At 38.0% G+C, this 19,034-nt stretch overlaps 1 protein-coding gene across 4 annotated transcripts in view; it reads right to left on the bottom strand.

Annotated features, from left to right (window-relative positions):
* The window catches only part of LOC150100597 (solute carrier family 41 member 1-like), a 235,405-nt gene that overhangs the window by 106,625 nt on the left and 109,746 nt on the right, over positions 1-19,034 (bottom strand). For all 4 annotated transcript variants that reach the window (XR_016549114.1, XM_090401067.1, XM_090401066.1 and 1 more), the window contains exon 7: positions 17,187-17,331. Coding sequence is in view for 3 of the 4 variants with exons in the window: in XM_090401067.1 (XP_090257193.1) it covers positions 17,187-17,331 (145 nt within the window). In the remaining variant the exon portion in view is untranslated. The remainder of the gene's footprint in view (positions 1-17,186; positions 17,332-19,034) is intronic.

Here is a 19,034-nt window from a genome sequence, read left to right as displayed (position 1 = left end):
TATGATAGTAGGGGAATTAAGTCCACATAAGGTAGATATGAAAGGGGAAAATAGCGGAACTGGTTATGAGGCAGTGTGGTGTAACGTGGAAGTTGACAGGAAGAGATTAGTTGTATGTTGCTATAGTTCAGGGAAAGTGGAGGGTGGTGATAAAGAAATGTATAAACAACTTGAATTCGTGAACAAAGAAAGGGTAATTATTATTATGGTGGTATAGATCGGAATGAAGAAACAGCATTTGGGAATAAGGAAAACGAATTTCTTGAGTTCTTGGGAGATAACTACCTCAGGCAGCATGTAAAGGAGGACACACAAGGATCAAGAGTTTTAGATCTGATCATATCGTCAGAGAATGTAATTGTGAGTGGGGTTTTGCTTTCCTCCAGTGGTGAGAGTGATCATGAAGTGATCACTCTCACCACTGGAGGTGAGAGTGATCACTTCATGATCACTCTGGGTTTATCAAAATGATATATGTGGAATTATAAGGCTGGTGATTATGACAATCTTAGGAGTTGAGTGGTAAGGAAACAGATGCTGCTTGGGAATTGACAAAGATATACATAACAGCATCAATGTGGGAATGTATTCTGAAGGCCAAAAGTCTGAATAAGGTAAGTGTAAAAATGGATGAATGTGGAGCTTAAGCATGAAAATTTGGAAAAAGAAAATACTTTGGAGGAGGTATAAGATGAACAATGGTAATAATCAGTCACATGAAGAGTATAAAGAACAGCCAGGAGAGTGACTCAGTGAGTAAGGAAAACAAAAGTGCAGTATGAGCAGAAATTGGTAATTCAGACAAAAAAAAAAAAACACTAGGGAGGTTTTTAGATATGTGGCAAAGTAGAAGGAAGAATGATTATGGTAAGATGATGTTAATGGATGAAAATGGTGGAATGGTAACTGTTGCAGAAGACAGTTAAGATATTCAGTGATCAATTTATACAAGTATTTCATCCTGATCAGGGTGGAATCATGAGGAACTTAAGTGTAGAGGACATAGGAGAGGATGCCACATGTTTTAAGGGAATGTTCCAAAGTAGCAGTAGCATTGGTTTGTTTAATAAGAGTCTTACAACATCTCAGTTTCAAGGAAGTGGAAAGAAGGTAAACTTGTTCCACTGCATAAAGGTGATGATAAAGCTGTGGTTTCAAATTATAGGCTAATCTGTATATCTGGAGTTGTGGTGAAGGTACTAGAGAGAGAGAGAGAGAGAGAGAGAGATTGGTGAGAAGTAGGATACAGAATTGGATTGAAAACAGCAGTATACTTTGTGGTTATCAACATGGGTTTCTTAAAGGTGGGGAGATCATGTTTTACTAACTTTCTTATGTTCTATAACAAGGTGACAAATACCTTGGACAGAGGAGATGCATATACAGTGGTGTACTTGGATTTTGCAAAAGCTTTTGATAGGCTCTCACACGACACTCTATTAACTAAATTGAAACAAATGGAATTGTATAACAGACTTGTGAGTTGGATTAGTAACTTGCTGTCATTGATCCAACTCAGATAGGTTTCACTGATTCAGATAAGTATCAGAAATTTATATATGGGGAGTGCGGTCTAGTGATATGCACCTGTTTGCAGATGATGTAAAATTGGGGAGAGCAGTGCAGAGGCAAGCAGATGATATGGTCTTGCAGGTGGACTTGAATAGATTGCATAAATGGGCAGGTAAGTGGAACTATCAGTTCAGTGTTGCAAAGTGTAAGGTTTTGAAATTTGGTAAGCAACGATGGGATGCAAAGTATACACTTGATGGGGAAACTTTAAAGGAGGTAGAGGAAATGAGAGATTTGGGACAAGGACCTGAAATTCGGGGGACAACATTGCACAAGTTGTGAAGACACATCAGATAATGGCAATGATGCAGAGGACCCTGACATGCAGAAATAAAGAGGTTATGATACATTGTATTAGGCCTTGATCAGGACTCATATGGATTATTCTGCACAAATCTGGTTGCCTGGTTTTCATGGTGACGAGGATATTGGAAAGGATCCTGAGAAGATTCACAAATTGTCAGAGGTCTTTGGAATGTGGAGTATGAGGACCGATTGAGAGAATATAAATTGCAAAGTCTCGTGAATAGGTGGAAAAGGGGGGGGGGAATGGTTGAGACATATAAGCTAGTCAGGGATTGTTATCAGGTTGACATGGAGGAGATTTTTCATAGAACAGGAGATGGGGATAGAACAAGAGGTCATCACTGGAAACTGTATAAAGAGGGTGTAAGTAGAGGAATGAGGAGAAGTTTCTTTGTGTGGAGAGTGGTTGGTTAGTGGAATGCATTGCCTGAGTGTATTGTGAATGGCAATGCACTGAATCATTTTAAAGCATGGTTGGATGAGCATTGTGTGCACTAGTGTGTAGCTCCCACGATGAGTCTCTGACTCCATGGAAGTTAGATGTTAATAATAATAATAATCTGATGACAACTCCATTTCTATTAAGTTTTGCTCTTTTATACTAATGTTAAAAAACTGGAACTACATAAATATAATTTTCAGAAATTAAAACTATCAAATGCAAACATTCTGAGTGATTCAATGTATTTTTACAATCATACATGGGACTATTGAAATTACTTTCTAATGACCAGAGTAATTACAGATGCTTGCATCTGTAATTGTAATTCGAATTATAAGCCAATCTTCTTATAATTCAAAGTCTTAGTCTTGTAACCAGTTATTCACACAATACTATCATACCTATCCTTAACCTTTGCTGTCAAAGAACTCACATCTCTGATAATCCATTCCAATAATTCACCACCCTCTAAGCAAACAATCTAGTCCACACACCTTTACTATCCACACTCTACCACAACTTTCTTCAGTGACCGCTAGTTCTAGTTCAAATGTTTGACTATTTTATATGTCTCAATCATGCCACCCTCTTTTATACAAAGGTTTCTGAAATAGTATTCCTTCGAATGTCCTCATACCCAACATTCCAAAGAACTGACACTACTATTTAATCACTCTTTCCCAGATTTCAAAATCTCTTGATCTCCCAAAAGAAAAAAAAAAAGGAAGCAACCAAATTTGTACTCAATAGTTCAAATGCAGAATGAATCGACATTCTCTGTCATTTCATAATCCACTCCCCCCCCCTCTTTTTTCTTTAGAGTTTCCAAAATGTGAGTGCATTTTGAGAATGGCAGTTTTAGACCCAACAGTTCAGGTCCAAATCTACCACCACCATCATCATCAAATTCCTGAGATGTGTCCTGGGGTGGGTATAGGATATTACAATAGCATTCTATGAAAAAACTAGTTCATTACTAACTTCCATCAACAATTTTCCTCCAAATTTATCTGTTATTTGTCAAGACTCTAATATTATTACATCTTAAATTGCTTATCTCCATCTCCTTCAACACATTCCACTAACTGAACATACTGCCTCTCCAATCCCCTTTCAAATTTTGAAATCATACTCTTTACAACATGAAATGGTAGTCCATTCATCTATATAGACAGTCCATTCAAATTCATCTAGAGAACCATGCCATTACTCTTTGCAGCTCTACTCAGCTTTGTATCACCTGCAAACTGCATATATCCCATTTAAACATTAAAAAAAGATTCAAAGTCTGTGCATGCACTATCAACTTCCACACTTTGTTACCCAATTCCTCTGCAGTCATTAACAGCACACTCTCTCTCCTCTTTTCACATTTCTGTCCTTCCAGAAAATTATATATCCTTCTATTTCTATCCCTGACATCGCCTCCTCAGACAACCAAGCTTCACTTATTCCAATTATCTTTGGGCATACTGACTCAATCAATGCAACAAACTCAGCTCTCTTATTTTGAATAGTCCTTACATATGTGTACAAACATAACAATCCCTGTGTTGTTGAGGCCATTCTATCAGCACCAACATTCCCTATTCTAACTGCTATACGACACCTCTCTCTTTGGTCTGACCACTCCTGTTTCCCTGATCCTGACTCTGATTTCCATTCCCACCTGTCTCATCCTCACCTTTATGCACTCCATCCATTTAGTTGTGCTATCCTGCTTCACAAGTACACTCTGATCATTCACTACATTAACTTGTTGACTCTGTGCCTTCTCAGAAAACAACAGCCTTTCTAAATGCCCAACACTAAACCCATTCAAATGAAATCCATCAACTCTAAACCATACCAACTTCCTTCAAATTCACTCCACAGATTTACAATTGAACCCCGTTTGCCTCACACAACTCAGCCATCTTACTATTCATTATCTCTCAATTCACTGTTGTCATATCTGGACAACACACGACTTTTCCAACAACACTATTCTTCTTTACCTGTCACAACAACTTCCTCAAGTCTCTATCAACAATTTTTTTCCCCAACGAAATCATTTATACTCACAAGTACCACCAATTTTGATACCTGGTCTTTCCTTTTCTGTAACACATCAGTTATTTGCTTCATTGTTCCACACAGAAAGCATGTTTTGTGCAATCTATTAGTTATCACACTTCTAATGATCACATCCCCATACAATGATATTTGACTATCCTTTGACTCTTTCTTCATAATATTAACTTCCTCCTTCTCATTCTCATCAGCTAATCTCTTCTTTAGATGTTTCATTTCATTTTTCCTTTTCACTAACTCTTGCCTAAGCCCATCTTCTACAATCCCGAAGATCGCTCCCATTTTTTATCACTCTAATCTATCAAGACACTTTTCACATCCATGTTGAGGACCTTCATTTCTCACTCTATTCAAAATTCTCACCTAATTATTTTTTGACTGAAACCATCCCTGATTGATATGGACATCTCCCAAGTTAGTATCATGATCAATCTCACCAATCCAATGCAGCAATGATCAGTTATTCACAATCTATCTTCTAAGGTTATCACTATCCTATTTATTTCTACTCTTCACACCAGACAGTCTGCTATCATTAAATGTTTTCCCCTCCTTAATTTTTTGTCTTTCCTACCTTTTCAGAAGATTCTGTATTCCTCCATTTCTATTATCCCCACCTGAATCATATCACTGTTCATCCTCCTATCCAACAAACTACAGATGACATTCCCTTAACCTGTACTCATATCTAATATCCCAGAAATCTAACTATTTTAGTCACTCTTTTGAGCTATTTGAACTTTTTTTGAACCATTTTCAAAATTCTTTTCATCTCTTCAAACCAAGTAACCAAAGCTGTACATAGTATAACCAAAGTAGTCCAATCAAGGCCGTGCACACTGGAAATATAGCTCAGTTATTTCTATATCATATACATCACTAATCCCCTAATAATTACCAAACCCAATTATGATATCCTCAGGTCCTTGCCTTGAAAATTTTAGGATGACCTGAAAATCATCTCATTATTGCCTGCCAAATTTCAAAACAATTCATCACAATACTGAATTGGTAATCCATTTATTTGCTCACTTAAGCAATTCAAATCCTCTTGGAGTGTCACAGAATCAATTTCATTGATCATAACTCTCTCCAGCTTTTCATCTTCTGCTAACACTGCATCTTCTTCTTCTTCTTCTTTCTTCCATAATCTATGTGGATGATGACGATGAAGCCGAATGAACTCTTTTCCACTTCTGTGTGTCCCTGGAGAGTCCAAACAATTCTGTCCAGTTTGGTCCAGTTTTCTGTCCAGTTTGGTGCTAACACTGCATATCATCATTTAAGCCATTCCCAATCTAATACATTTATAAGTTAAACAATAATGGCTGAAAAATAGACCTCAGCAACATATCAGTAGTGACTTTTCTTTCTGGACTCTCCTCGTATTTCATCTATAACAACAATTTGATCCGAAATCTCTTTCAGGGATAATGACTGATAGTGCCATGGTATAGGTCAGTGATTCCCAATCCTTCTGATGTCGCGGACCCTCTGTAGCGAATGCTAATATGTCGCGGACCCCTTGTAACGAATGTTAATTCACCGCAGCCCCCATAAAATCCAAAATGGAAATTTTTTATATTTTACATATCATAAAGTTGAAGTAATAAATTACAATTTTACAACACTAAATGTGTCATTTATGACAATGCAATACTGTTATAAATGGAGATATTCGGAAGAATATGAACATATCAATTAGGCCAGGTGTAAGCAACATGTAAGATAAAGTTTAATGAAAATAAACTATCCCACGGACCCCCTTTGAATTACTCACAGACCCCCGGGGGGGGATCTGCGGACCACAGGTTGGGAAACACTGGTATAGGGCATTGGTTAAACCACACATGGACTGTTGATCACCTAGTTTTCAAATTTGATCACCTAGTTTTCAATGTGATGTGAAAACACTGGAGAGGATTCAGAAATGAATACCTAAGGTGATATCAGGACTCTGGAATGCTGGTTATGCAGAAGAGTTGAGGGAATGTATTGCACGTTTGGTAAATAGAGAGAAAACAGTAATATAATGAGGAGTTATAAGTTAGTAAGGGAATTTTAGCAGATTAATGCACAGGGGAATTCTAAACAATTGAAGGGTGAGAGGGGAAGAACAAGAGGCCATTCCTGGAAATTGTGTAACGTATTGTGTAATTGTGTTACTAAAATGCATAATGCATACAGGGAGCATAAATGAGTTCAAGGTTCAATATGATATCAAGACATGTATGAATGTGCTGACTCCATGGAAGATGCTAGTAGTAGTAGTAGCAGCAGTAGTAGTGATAATAATAATAATAATAATGATGATCCTCTGTAGCTCTGTCAATATAGATGAAGTCCTTTGGTCGGAAAGACCTGGGTTCAATTCCCGTCAGTGACATGAGGGATTTTATCTGGTCTCTTTCGATGAAAGGTGAGTTAATTGGTCTCATATGGAGGTAGGGTTTTTTTTTTTTTTTCACCCAGAAACTCAGGTTTTTCATCCCCCCAGAACAGGCAAACCAGCCATGTGAACACACATGGATTACAGTCATAAATACGTCCCAGCCATATGCCAGTCCCAAACCCAGATAAAACTGGGGATTAGGGAAAGCAATGGTGAACTACCCTGTAAAAAATCTCACCAGGAAACACTTTGTGGGCAATGCCTACAAAGTCATCTAGGGTTGGAAATGACTCTAGGGGAAAAACCACCATCACAACAATAATAATAATAATAATTATTATTATTATTATTATTATTATTACCCAAGACCCCATGGAGTCAAAGACTCATCTAGGAGGTCCTTTTATCATACACACAGCTCATCATACCGTGCCTTAAACACACTCAAATTCTCTGCAGACACCACATTCTCAGGCAAGGCATTCCAGTTATTCACACCTCTGCATGAAAAAAATCTGTTTCTTACTCCCCTACTCACACCCTCTTTAAACAGTTTCCAGGGATGACCTCTGGTTCTCCCCTGAAGTCTCACTATTTTCTGTAGAACCTCTCCAGCACTGATCCTATAACAACCCCTTACTAACTTGTAGATCTCTATCATATCTCTCCTGTTCCTCCTGTCCACCAGACTCTGCAAGTTTCATCTTCTCAATCTTTCCTCATACTCGACATTACAGAGGTTAGAAACTACCTTAGTCAGTCACCTCTGGACCCTCTCCAACATTTCTATATATAATATATAATATAATAAGTAATAAACAATAATGATACTAAATGATAAATAAATAAATAAATAATAATAACAAGTGCACATCCCTATTAGCAAGCGATGAAATACATAAGTATATTATTAAAGCATAGAGTCTACTTTCCAAGCACTAAGTTGGACTGGCATGCTTGGACTGGCACTTAAATTTTTACTTTAGTGATATTAGGGATTATGTGTGTATGCTGATGAATTTATTATCAGCAAACATCCCGTTGTTTGCTGATGATAAATTTAGGAGGGATGATAAATTAAATTGATGTAGAGATTCTATTCTATACTAGGATTTCAATCAACTGATGTGGTCAAAGGACAATAGATACCAGTTCAGTATTGCAATGTATGACACTATGCATTTTAAATTGAAGAGACTGCATTCAAGCTATGTATTACATCAATGGGACAACTGAAAAATTTATGCAGCTAGAGATCTGGAAGTTATGGAAACAAACGGAAAGTTGAAAAAACACACAGGAGAACAGGGATAAGTAAAGTATTGTCCCTCTTTAGAGGCTTGGAGGATTTGGAGCAGAGGCAGGAAAGGTTTTTTAAAAATATCCTTCTTTAATATAGTGGTATTTCGCTAATCCGAACTAATAAAAACTGTGCTCGTTCGGATTAGAAAAAATTTCGGCTTAGCTCATTCTATACACACATTAAAACTGTCAACTGCCTCGTCACGTTTTACTTTTTTTTTCTTTGAGTTCTTTATCGTCATCTAATTCATTCTGTAGCATCATATTTATAATTTCAGCATCTGATTTGATTTTGAATTCACTTTCGGTTCTACCTTTAATCCATTCGGTAACATCTGTTTGTGAAATTTCAACATCTAGATTTATATTTTTAACAAAATTATGCACGTTTTAAATTTCCTCTTTTTGTGTATCACTGTAGTTATACTGTACTGTAATAATAATAAAATAAATAATAATAGTTAAAATAATAATTATTAAATAAAAATCATAGTACAGAAAATAATAATACATAATTAATAAAACTTTTTTTTCTTTCAAACCGCAGTTCGGATTACTGGAGGGTTCGAACTAAAGAGGTTCGGATTAGCAAGATACCACTGTATCTTTTATTCCCTTTGGGAATAAAAGATATTAAAGTGCAAGTCCTATTGATTTTTTGAGCCATAGAGTTAAAAAAATTCTAAGTGGAAAAACTCTTTTTTTCTTGTGCAAAGATTGGCTAATTTAGGAACAGACCAAATAACGATCTAAGAAAAGTTCCTCTATTAATAGAATTAAACATATATGGGCTTTTTTTGAGCAGCCTAGTGCTATGGAAGCAACTAGCGATAAATACTGTTACAACTTTAACAGCACATACACGTAGAGGAAATAAGAGATCTAGGGATGATAGTGGATAAGGATCTAAAATTTAGGGGACACATCGCCAAAATTGTGAAGACAACACAAAGGCTTCTGAGAATGATGCGGAGGACACTGACGTGTAGAAGCAGGGAGATTCTTGTTCCATTGTATAAGGCTTTGATTAGGCCATACATAGACTATTGTGCCCAGATTTGGTCACTAGGTTTTCAGAAGGATGAAGAGACATTGGAAAGAGTCCAAAGGTGACTGACTAAGGTAGTTTCTGACCTCTGGAATGTCGAGTATGAGGAAAGATTGAGAAGATATAATTTGCAGAGTCTGGTGGACAGGAGAAAGAGAGGGGAGATATGATAGAGACCTACAAGTTGGTAAGGGGTTGTTATAGGATCAATGGTGGAGAAGGTCTACAGAGAGTGGGAGATCAGGGGAGAACCAGAGGTCATCCCTGGAAACTGTATAAAGAGGATGTGAGTAGGGGAGCAAAAGGCAGGTTTTTTCATGCAGAGTTGTGAATGATTGGAATGCCTTGCCTGAGAGTGTGGTGTCTGCAAGGAGTTTGGGTGTATTTAAGACACGCGGTATGATGAGATGTGTGTGTGATAAAAGGACCTTCCAGATGAGTCTTTTACTCGATGAGGTCTTCGGGTAGTAATAATAATAATAATAATAATAATAATAAATCATTTACAGCTTTTGGCACATACAGACCATGTGTATAAAGTGCATATAGCAGCACTCAATGTTCGAAATGTCTCCCCCTTTTGCCTTCACATATGCCCAAAGTCTATGAGGCCACATATCAATGGTAGCACACACACACAACATCCAACAGAAATGTTGCCACTACTTGCTCCAAATCCACCTTTAGGCTGGTTTTTTATTACTATTACTATTATTACGGGCAACTCCAGGGAGTTATTGGACTCATCGAGGGAGGCCCCAAATCATATTCATCACAACTATTTGACATTCATACAGTATCTATCATACCTCGCCTTAAACTCATTCACTGTCACAGCATCCACCACAGACTCAGGGAGCGCATTCCACTCATTCACTACTCTAAAAGTAAAGAACCCAGCTCTAACACCTTTACTAACCACACTTTTGCCCAGTTTCCATGGATGTCCCCTAGTCCTCCCACAACCAGCCCTGTACTCAAAAATATCTTCTGAATTAATTTTATAGAAACCCTTCAGTAATTTGAATGTCTCAATCATATCTCCCCTCCTCCACCTATCAACCAATTTTTGCAACCCACAAATCCTCAACCTGTTCTCATACGGTTCATTCCACAGACCTGCTATCATCTTGGTCACTCGCCTCTGGATCCTCTCCACCTCCTCCCCATCAAGAAGAAACCTAGGTGACCAAATCTGAGCACAGTAGTCTAGATGGGGTCTTATCAAGGCTCGATACAGAGGAACAATAACCTGCTTGTCTCTGCTTGTCATCGTATTCTTCAGCAACCAAGTGATTTGATGAGCTGTTTTGGTCACTTTTGCAATGTGTCCCCTAAATTTCAATTCCTTATCTACCAACACTCCTAAATCTCGTGCCTCATCAATTTCCTGGAGCACGGTTCCACCAATGCAGTAAACTGCCGCCAATCTTTTCACCCCAAAATGCATAACCTTACATTTTGCCACATTAAACTGACATCCATTCTCCTTAGCCCAGACCTCCAATCTATCCAAATCATCCTGCAAAATTTTGACGTCATCTGCATTCACTATTGTCCTACCCAACTTCGCATCATCCGCAAACAAATGAACTGTTCCTCTCAGATCATTTCCTATATCATTTATGAACAAATTAAACAGCAGTGGTCCAAGAACAGATCCTTGTGGCACACCACTAGTCACAGGCCGTCTTGTGGACTCTACTCCCGAGTAAACCACTCTCTGATATCTCTCCGTCAACCACCCTCCTATCCATCTCACCAACCCTATGTCCATTCCCATATGCTGCAATTTACTGATTAGAATTCCATGTGGAATCCTGTCAAAGGCCTTGGCAAGGTCCAGTAGAATCACCGTAAACCCATTACCCTTATCCAGTTCAGCCGTCACTGTGTTATAATACGTGAGCAAGTTACTGAGGCATGACCTACCCTTCACAAAACCATGCTGTCCCCGATACAGTATCCCATTTTCTTCTATCCAATCTTGTATTTTCCTCTTGACTATTTTCTCTAAGACCTTGACAATGATTCCTGATATGCTAATCGGTCGGTAATTTACTACAGCAGTCTTGGAACCACCTTTATGCAGTGGAACTATTTTCCCCTCTTTCCACCCGCTCGGGACTAACCCAGACCCGAGACGCAAATTAAACAAAATGGTCAAGGGTACTGACAATTCTTTAGCTGCTTCTCGTACAACATGAGCTGGTATACCATCCAATCCCACAGATGTATTGACATTGAGGTTATGCAATAGACTACTCACCTCCACTTCATTAACCACAATTCCCGTATAATCTACTGGTTTATTCGTTTCTGCAATGGATGATATACTTATGCAAAGTGCTCACTCAGTAACTCAACTATCTCAACTGATTCAGTTACCTCCCTACTATAGGCATTCTTTAAAATCAATCTGCCATGTACATTTTTCCTTTTACTTGCTACATATCTAAAAAACTGTTTAGGATTCTCTTTAGCCTGCATGGCCAATGTTCTTTCGTAATCCTTTTTTGCTTTTCTTACCACACTTGTCACCCTTCTGGCCTGTGCTTTATACCGTTCATGTGCCTGCCGGTCACCCTTCTCCTTAAATTCCCTCCATAGTTGTTTCTTTTTTTGCAACTCAAGCCTAATGGTGTTATTCATCCATTTAACCCCTACTTGATTTATTATTCGGACTCTAGGTATACAGTCAGCCATTGCTTCATGCAAGCACGTCTTAACTACCTCCCATGCACTATCAACTTCTAGTCCTTGCAGTTGTACATGCCATGGCACTGAACCAATCAAACTCCTAAGCTTGTCATACTTTCCAGCCCGATAATTCCACATGTACCCTGTCTTAATTGAAAATTCTACACCTTTAGCCACCTCCCAAGTTAAGACCTATGATCACTCTCACCGATTGGTGGCAATGTGGTCATATTTGTTACAGCCAAATCCTCAGATGTAATTACTAGGTCAAGCACTCTCTGACCCCTAGTATTTTCCATTACATGCTGTCGCAGATAGTTATCCCTTAATAACCGCATAAAATCCAGTTCCTTCCTTCCGTGTGTCCTCTCCTCACTCCAATCAATGCGACCATAGTTGAAATCTCCCATAATAATCACCCTCCTTCCACCCATTTCTTCTATTTGCTTGTGCATACTGTCACCACCATCTTTTCCATCACCTGGTCTATAGCAGCACCCAATTGTATATTTAGTTCTGCTAGCCACAATCTCACACCAAATGGCCTCAAATGTGCTCTTTTCTCTATCCTGCAATTCAACTTCTATTCTCCTTGGCTGGAGCTCATCCGCTATCATCAACAATACTCCTCCCCCCATTTTATTCTCTCTGTCATTCCTGAACACACTATACCCATGACATTCAATCCCACTAGTTATATCATCTACAGTCAGCCATGTTTCACTAATACCTATAACCTGTGGTCTGGAAGTGCCAACCATGGCCAAAAACTCTTCCTTCTTGTTCCTAATACTCCTAGTATTAGTGTACATGAATTTAAGACCCCCATTAGCCCCAACCCTACCTTGATGCCTTATATTAACTATCCCACTCAGATTTGTTGTCCTTATTTGCTCTGGCATATTATATTCATTCTTACATTCAACTGCCTCCATAAGGACTGTATCTCTACTCCCCCCCCCTAACAAATCTAGTTTCCCTGAGTTTGCACATCCACTACATTCAGCAACACTTTCTCAAGTCTTCTTACACCGTAACCATTCAAATGCAAGCCATCCATCTTATATAGATCCTTTCGCCCATCAAACTCACTCCACACATCCACAAATTCCACACCACTCGTCATACATAACCCACGCATAAAGTCATTTGCAATTATAGCCCTCCTTTTAAATATTTCACTGTCATACCGTGGCAAAAGACTAATCATTCTAACTCTCTCACTCTTTTCTTTTGCTACCTCAAACAATTCATTCAGGTCTTCTATCATTTCCATTTTATCTCCTTTCAAATCATTCGTACCTGCCACAACAATCATTTCTTTCACCCTTTCCTTTTGCTCTCTAATAGACGCAGTTACGTCCTTTATGGCTAATAATTTTGGATAATGTTAGGGTGTCATTTCTTGCAGGCTACTTTCTCAAGTTTCAAACACAATTTGAAGTCCAAAGAATTCAGATCAGAACTTCCAGATGGCCAGGAGATGGTGATATGTGGTTTGGATACCCAGATACATCGCCCCCCCCTCACGTTTGGAGTGATGTATTGGGGGGGGGGGATATCCAACTTGCATTTCTGTGAGAAAGGGGTCAAAACTTCTACCAGAGTATATCAAGATATTGTGCTGGAACATGTCGTACTGCCCTTAACAATACCTTGTTTCATGATAGGCAGTGGAACTTCCAACCGGACTCAGCCCCTACATGCAAAATGAGGACTCGCCTTGTTGGTAGGAGTTGAGTCCATTTGGAAGGTCCACTGCCTATCATGAAACAAGGTGTTATTAAGGGCCATACCAAGGTTCCAGCACAGTGTTTTGATATACACTGGCAGAGGTTTTGACTCCTGTCTAGAAATGCAAGTTGGATACCCCCTCCAATATGTCACTCCTCATCAAACGATCACTGACATGGGCTGACGACCTCTCTGAATCTTGGGCACTATTGCATTTTTACACACACAGATATCGTCATCTGTGAAGACGATATCTGTGTGTGTGCGTGTTGTTCATGTGCCACCAGAGAAGGAAGTGTGTTTGATTTTATCACTCTCTGCCACATAAGTTGTGGTGTTAAAAAGTGTCCAGTAGAATGGCAATAGGCCCTCGACCCCAGGTCATCATTAGTACATGTGACATTGTTCTCTGTGAAACATTCATCTCTTGCACCATCACTTTCTGTGTTCTCACAGCATTATGGCAGAGGCATGCCTTCACAGCCCTCACAAGTTGTTGCATCCAAATGAAGTGTGGTTGACCTGTTCTTTGGTGGTCAGATATGTCTTCTGTATCATTATAATGGCTAACAGTCTGATACACAAACCTCTCCTACTGATTCTGAGTGTTTTAGCTTGTTGAAAATAACAGGTGGCTGCATTCCAACATTGTGAAGTGCTATTAAAACTATATGGTTTTTATAATCTCCCCACTGCATATTAACCCACACAGCTAGACAACGTTCTCTCTCTCTACTGATAAACATGCAAATGTTGGCTGCACACAACACCATTAAAAAACTGAGTTCATAGAATTCTGTGGGCAGAACAGCATTGTGTGTGGAAGTTGTAACAGTATTTATGTCAAGAATGTGTATATACATATCTCAACCCACCAACATGAAAAGTTACAAAACTTATTATTATTACCCAAGACCCCATGGAGTCAAAGACTCATTTAGGAGGTCCTTTTATCATACACACAGCTCATCATACCATGCTTTAAACACACTCAAATTCTCTGCAGACACCACACTATTAGGCAAGGCATTCCGATCATTCAAAACTCTGCATGAAAAAAACCTGTTTCTCACTCTTATAAAACCTGCTTTACACTCACACTTATAGCATATCAATGCTATAAGTGTGAGTGAAACTTATAAGTTTGTGCATAAGTAATCAAGATGATAAGATCTCTGTGGAATGCTTGCTATTCGGAGAGATTAGAGATTTTTGAATTGCAAATGATGATATGTTGTTTAATAGGTAGAAAAGAGGAAGTATAAGAGAAGCATATTGGTTGCTAATGGCATTTTATAGGATAGATGTAATGTGAAAGAAATTTTTTGATACATGGCAGAGAGGAGGAATCAAGAAGTTCCTTAGAAATCAAATAAGTGTGGTTAGTAAGAATACGAGGCAGGTTTTTTATTTGTATTTTTTATTTTATTATTTTTGGAAAGTGATGAATGAGTAAAGAATAAGATGCCAGAGGAACTTTTAATTGCATTAATGTGAGACTTCTATAATGACTGTGATGCTTTACGGAGATACCCAAATAACTAAAAAAATATTACACATATCAATTATATATAAGAAAAAATAGGCACAATGTGATTAAAATTAGACTGAGTATAATGAAAGTATAGTGTGAACATACAAACAAACACCAGTGTATTGTTATTCTTAAATTTTGCATTTTAATGATTTTTATATGGATTAATCAAGAATATTCATTTGTTTGCTGACGATGCAAGATTGAAGACAGTTATATGGAGTGATTTTATTATTAACTCCCTTCATGAAGATTTAAATATACTATTATTGCATTATGGGAGATACTGAGACAAGGAGTGATGAGAGCTTGGTCCACCTTTACCACGAGTTGCCTCAGTCCTGAAGATACTTCAGGTGCAAACTTTGTTTGCTTACACATGGATAAAGGATTAAACTAAATTTATTATAAATATACTATTAGCTTAGACAGATGAGTGGGGTGTCATTTTAATGTCAACAAGTGCAAGATTTTTTACTGAATACAGTATACAATCTTAATTTCTGCACTCAGTAAAAAATCTTGCACTTATTAACATTAAAATGACACCCCACCCATCTGTCTAAGCCAGGGGTCGCCAAAGTCATTTGCCCGTCGACCCCTTCAAGTGTTTCTTGACTTTTTATTGACCCCCTATATTTTACTATTACATAATTATAATAGGACAAGCAAAAAAAAAAAAAAAGACGCTTATGTGAGTTTTTAGATTGTTTATTTTATAGTTACAGTATTTATTGTATGTATAATATAGTATATATTATTATATTACTATTACTACTGCTATCACTAGTAATATCACTGGTATTACTAGTGATATTAATAAACTACTGGTATTAATATCACTGGTATTACTACCAGCGCTGTTCAACTCTTCAACATAGAGAAGTTTAGTTCGTGTATGAATAATGATTGAATTATAATATGTATGTTGATGAATTTTAGAACATTAACGCTCACTTGTATGTCGATGTGAAAAAATGAGACTGGGATCGAATACTTGTAAGTATCAGTAAATAAGAACCACGCATGTGTTGCAATCTCGCTCCCACTGCACCGGCCAGCAGGAACCATCAACATCCGTTTATTGGTAAATACGTCATTTTGGCCTACTTGATTGGCCTCAGTAACTATTTTCATGACCTTACTCCATCTTACAGGTCCATGAATAGGACCTGTAAGATGGAGGTACTGATCCCACGATTCACTCTTAATTGCGTTGTCATTACCTCCATGTCTTTTGTCATGGAGTTAATCCAAGTTAACCGAATTAAATATTACCCATACAATGATGTCTTATATTTTTCTGTCGACCGCCAATCGACCCCTGAGCCCGAATCAACCCCAGGGGGTTGATATCGACCCCTTTGGCGACCACTGGTCTAAGCTAATAGTATATTTAAATATTCACGAAGGGAGTAATTATAATAGACAAAAGATTCTCTGTAAACAAGTGCAGTTCTCTACCATCATGACAGAGTGACCTCACATGGTTCCTTGATGTCATCTGGCAACATATATCAATGAAAGGTCACAAAATGAATTAAAGATCAGTCTAAAACAATAGAAAAACTGAGGTTATGCAAATGATTACCATAATTGGGGTACAAGCTGATGAACAAACATAATAACTCGAAAACTGGATACATGTTTAACATGGTGAACCTAATTAAGCATACTGGATAACTGCCATTCCACAACAGACAACTATAGTTTTCAACTTTCCTATTACAGACAACTTTCAATATATAGAACTTGCAGTTGAGGAACAAGAACAGGTCCATTATGGGGCTTCAGTTAGGACTTTTTCTTGATCAATGCTATCACAATAAACTTTTTGTTATAACAAAATTAAATTTAACTTGCCGAGAAATTATATTCTTGTCTAATACTTTTAATTTAATTTATAACCATGCAAAAATGCTTGCTACAATTAAAACAGAATATTGCTTTGATAACTAAACTGCACTATTTTCAGCTTCATCAAAAATGTGCAAGTATATATTATAATGTTTAAAATAATTTTTGAAATGTACTTTTTTTTTCCTTTAGATATTCTTATGTTCAGAATTTCAACAATCAGTACCTGGTTATGATTACAGCTATCAGGACAGGAATCCAACCTGTAAATACTATATTTTTAACATACTGATTCTGTAATGCTATAAAGCCCCAAACTGGAACAAGCAGAAGTAAGACACCAGTTAGAATGGCTGCAGGAAAAAGCTGATCTGAAAAGAAAGGGGGGAAAAATTGCTAACACATGATCTACACAACAGAGATTGTAAAGAAGTTTATCATGGCATAAGAAAATTCCAGTTAGTACATACTTTGTATTCGCTTAACTTTCCGAAGTAAGAAATGAAATGAAATTAATTTACACTACAACTTGACTTCTTATTATACTAACTATATTTTTAAAGCAGATATTAAGTGATAAACATAGTGAAGTTTTTTCAGTCTTTTCTTTTATTATTATCATTATAATCATCATCATCATGTCATCCTCCATGTAGACAGCAGACCTATTGTGGGAGGTTCACTCAAACAACAACATACACTAGTTGGAAAGAAGTCAACGGACACAATAGTGTGAGGAACAAACTGCTATGGTGCCTACAATGATACGATGTAGGACTGCTTTTTGACAGGACATACTTTACACAAGCATACGATAACGATCAATGGGAATTTTGGACCATGCTTCCTTACAATAGTCCAGGACCTCATGTAATGAGGTCCTGGACTATTGTAGGGTGGATGTCCCATGATCTCACCCAATGCTCCAGTTCATCTCAGGTGTTTACTAGGGTTGAGATCACGGCTTTGTGGAGGCCAGTCAAGTGTGGTGATGTTCACGACCACAAACCATGAAGTTACAGCAGCCTTATGACATGGTGCACTGTCTTGCTGAAAAAGACAATGGTCAATTCCATAGAAAAGTAGGAAGCATTGCATTGTCTAGAATGTTCAGATACCTCTCGGAGTTCAATGTTCGTGGCACCACAAACAGAGGTCTGAGCCAAACCAGTTAAAACAAGACCATACCATCACACAACCACCACTACCACCTCCAAATTTCACAGTTTGAGTTATGCACTCTCGTAAGACATTCATCGGGCATCCACCCATCCATCTGCTTGGTAGAAGGTGTAGTATGATTGGTCACTCCATAGCACAGCTTTCCCAGCTTCAATATCTCACTGTACATGCTCTCTTCACCCTGCAAATGATGCTACATGTTGGTTTGGGTAATGTGAGGCTTGCATATTGCAGTCCTACCATAGAAACCCATGTTGTGAGCCTTGGTTGTGAATGTTTTTGTGCAGATTCATGTTCTTCCAGTCGATGCCTGGAACTCTGCATTTAACGTTGGCTGATGAATGGCAGTTTTTGCATGTTATCCTTCATAGCACTACAGTCACATTTGGTGAATGCAGTGGGTTGTCCACTGCACATAAACTTGCAGTTGACTCCCTGTGCTTCCATCTTAGTTTTCACTGATTGTTGATATGAGATGGCCCAATATGTCAACAATTTGCCAAACAGATAGGCCTGCAACATGCATCCTATCATAATGCCTCTTTCAAACTCCATCAGTTTCCTTCTTGCAGCCATTTCACCTGGATATAGTTGCACTAATTTGGGAGCATCATATTCCTCCAATTTATATCAGCTACAAACATGTGACTCGTTATGTGGCACCTTGTCCATGGGGGGGGGGGATTGTTGACTTTCCAAGCAGTGTATTTAACATATTGAACCTTAAAATCCTTAAAACTCCCAGAATTTACAACACATTAGGTAAGGTGTTCCAGTGACCACAATTCCCCACATAAAAAATTTTCACACCTTTCTTTATCACACATTTACATAGTTTCCAGGAATAGCCTCTTGTTCTTCACCTTCATTTTCTACTTTTTTTTTATAATCT

The sequence above is a fragment of the Typopeltis vanoorti genome, chromosome 12 (assembly GCF_054136105.1).
Source record: "Typopeltis vanoorti isolate ZY-2024b chromosome 12, IOZ_Tvanoo_1.0, whole genome shotgun sequence".
Taxonomy (NCBI): domain Eukaryota; kingdom Metazoa; phylum Arthropoda; class Arachnida; order Uropygi; family Thelyphonidae; genus Typopeltis; species Typopeltis vanoorti.
Note: the sequence above shows the minus strand (reverse complement) of the source record. Positions and strands in the feature narration are given on the sequence as shown.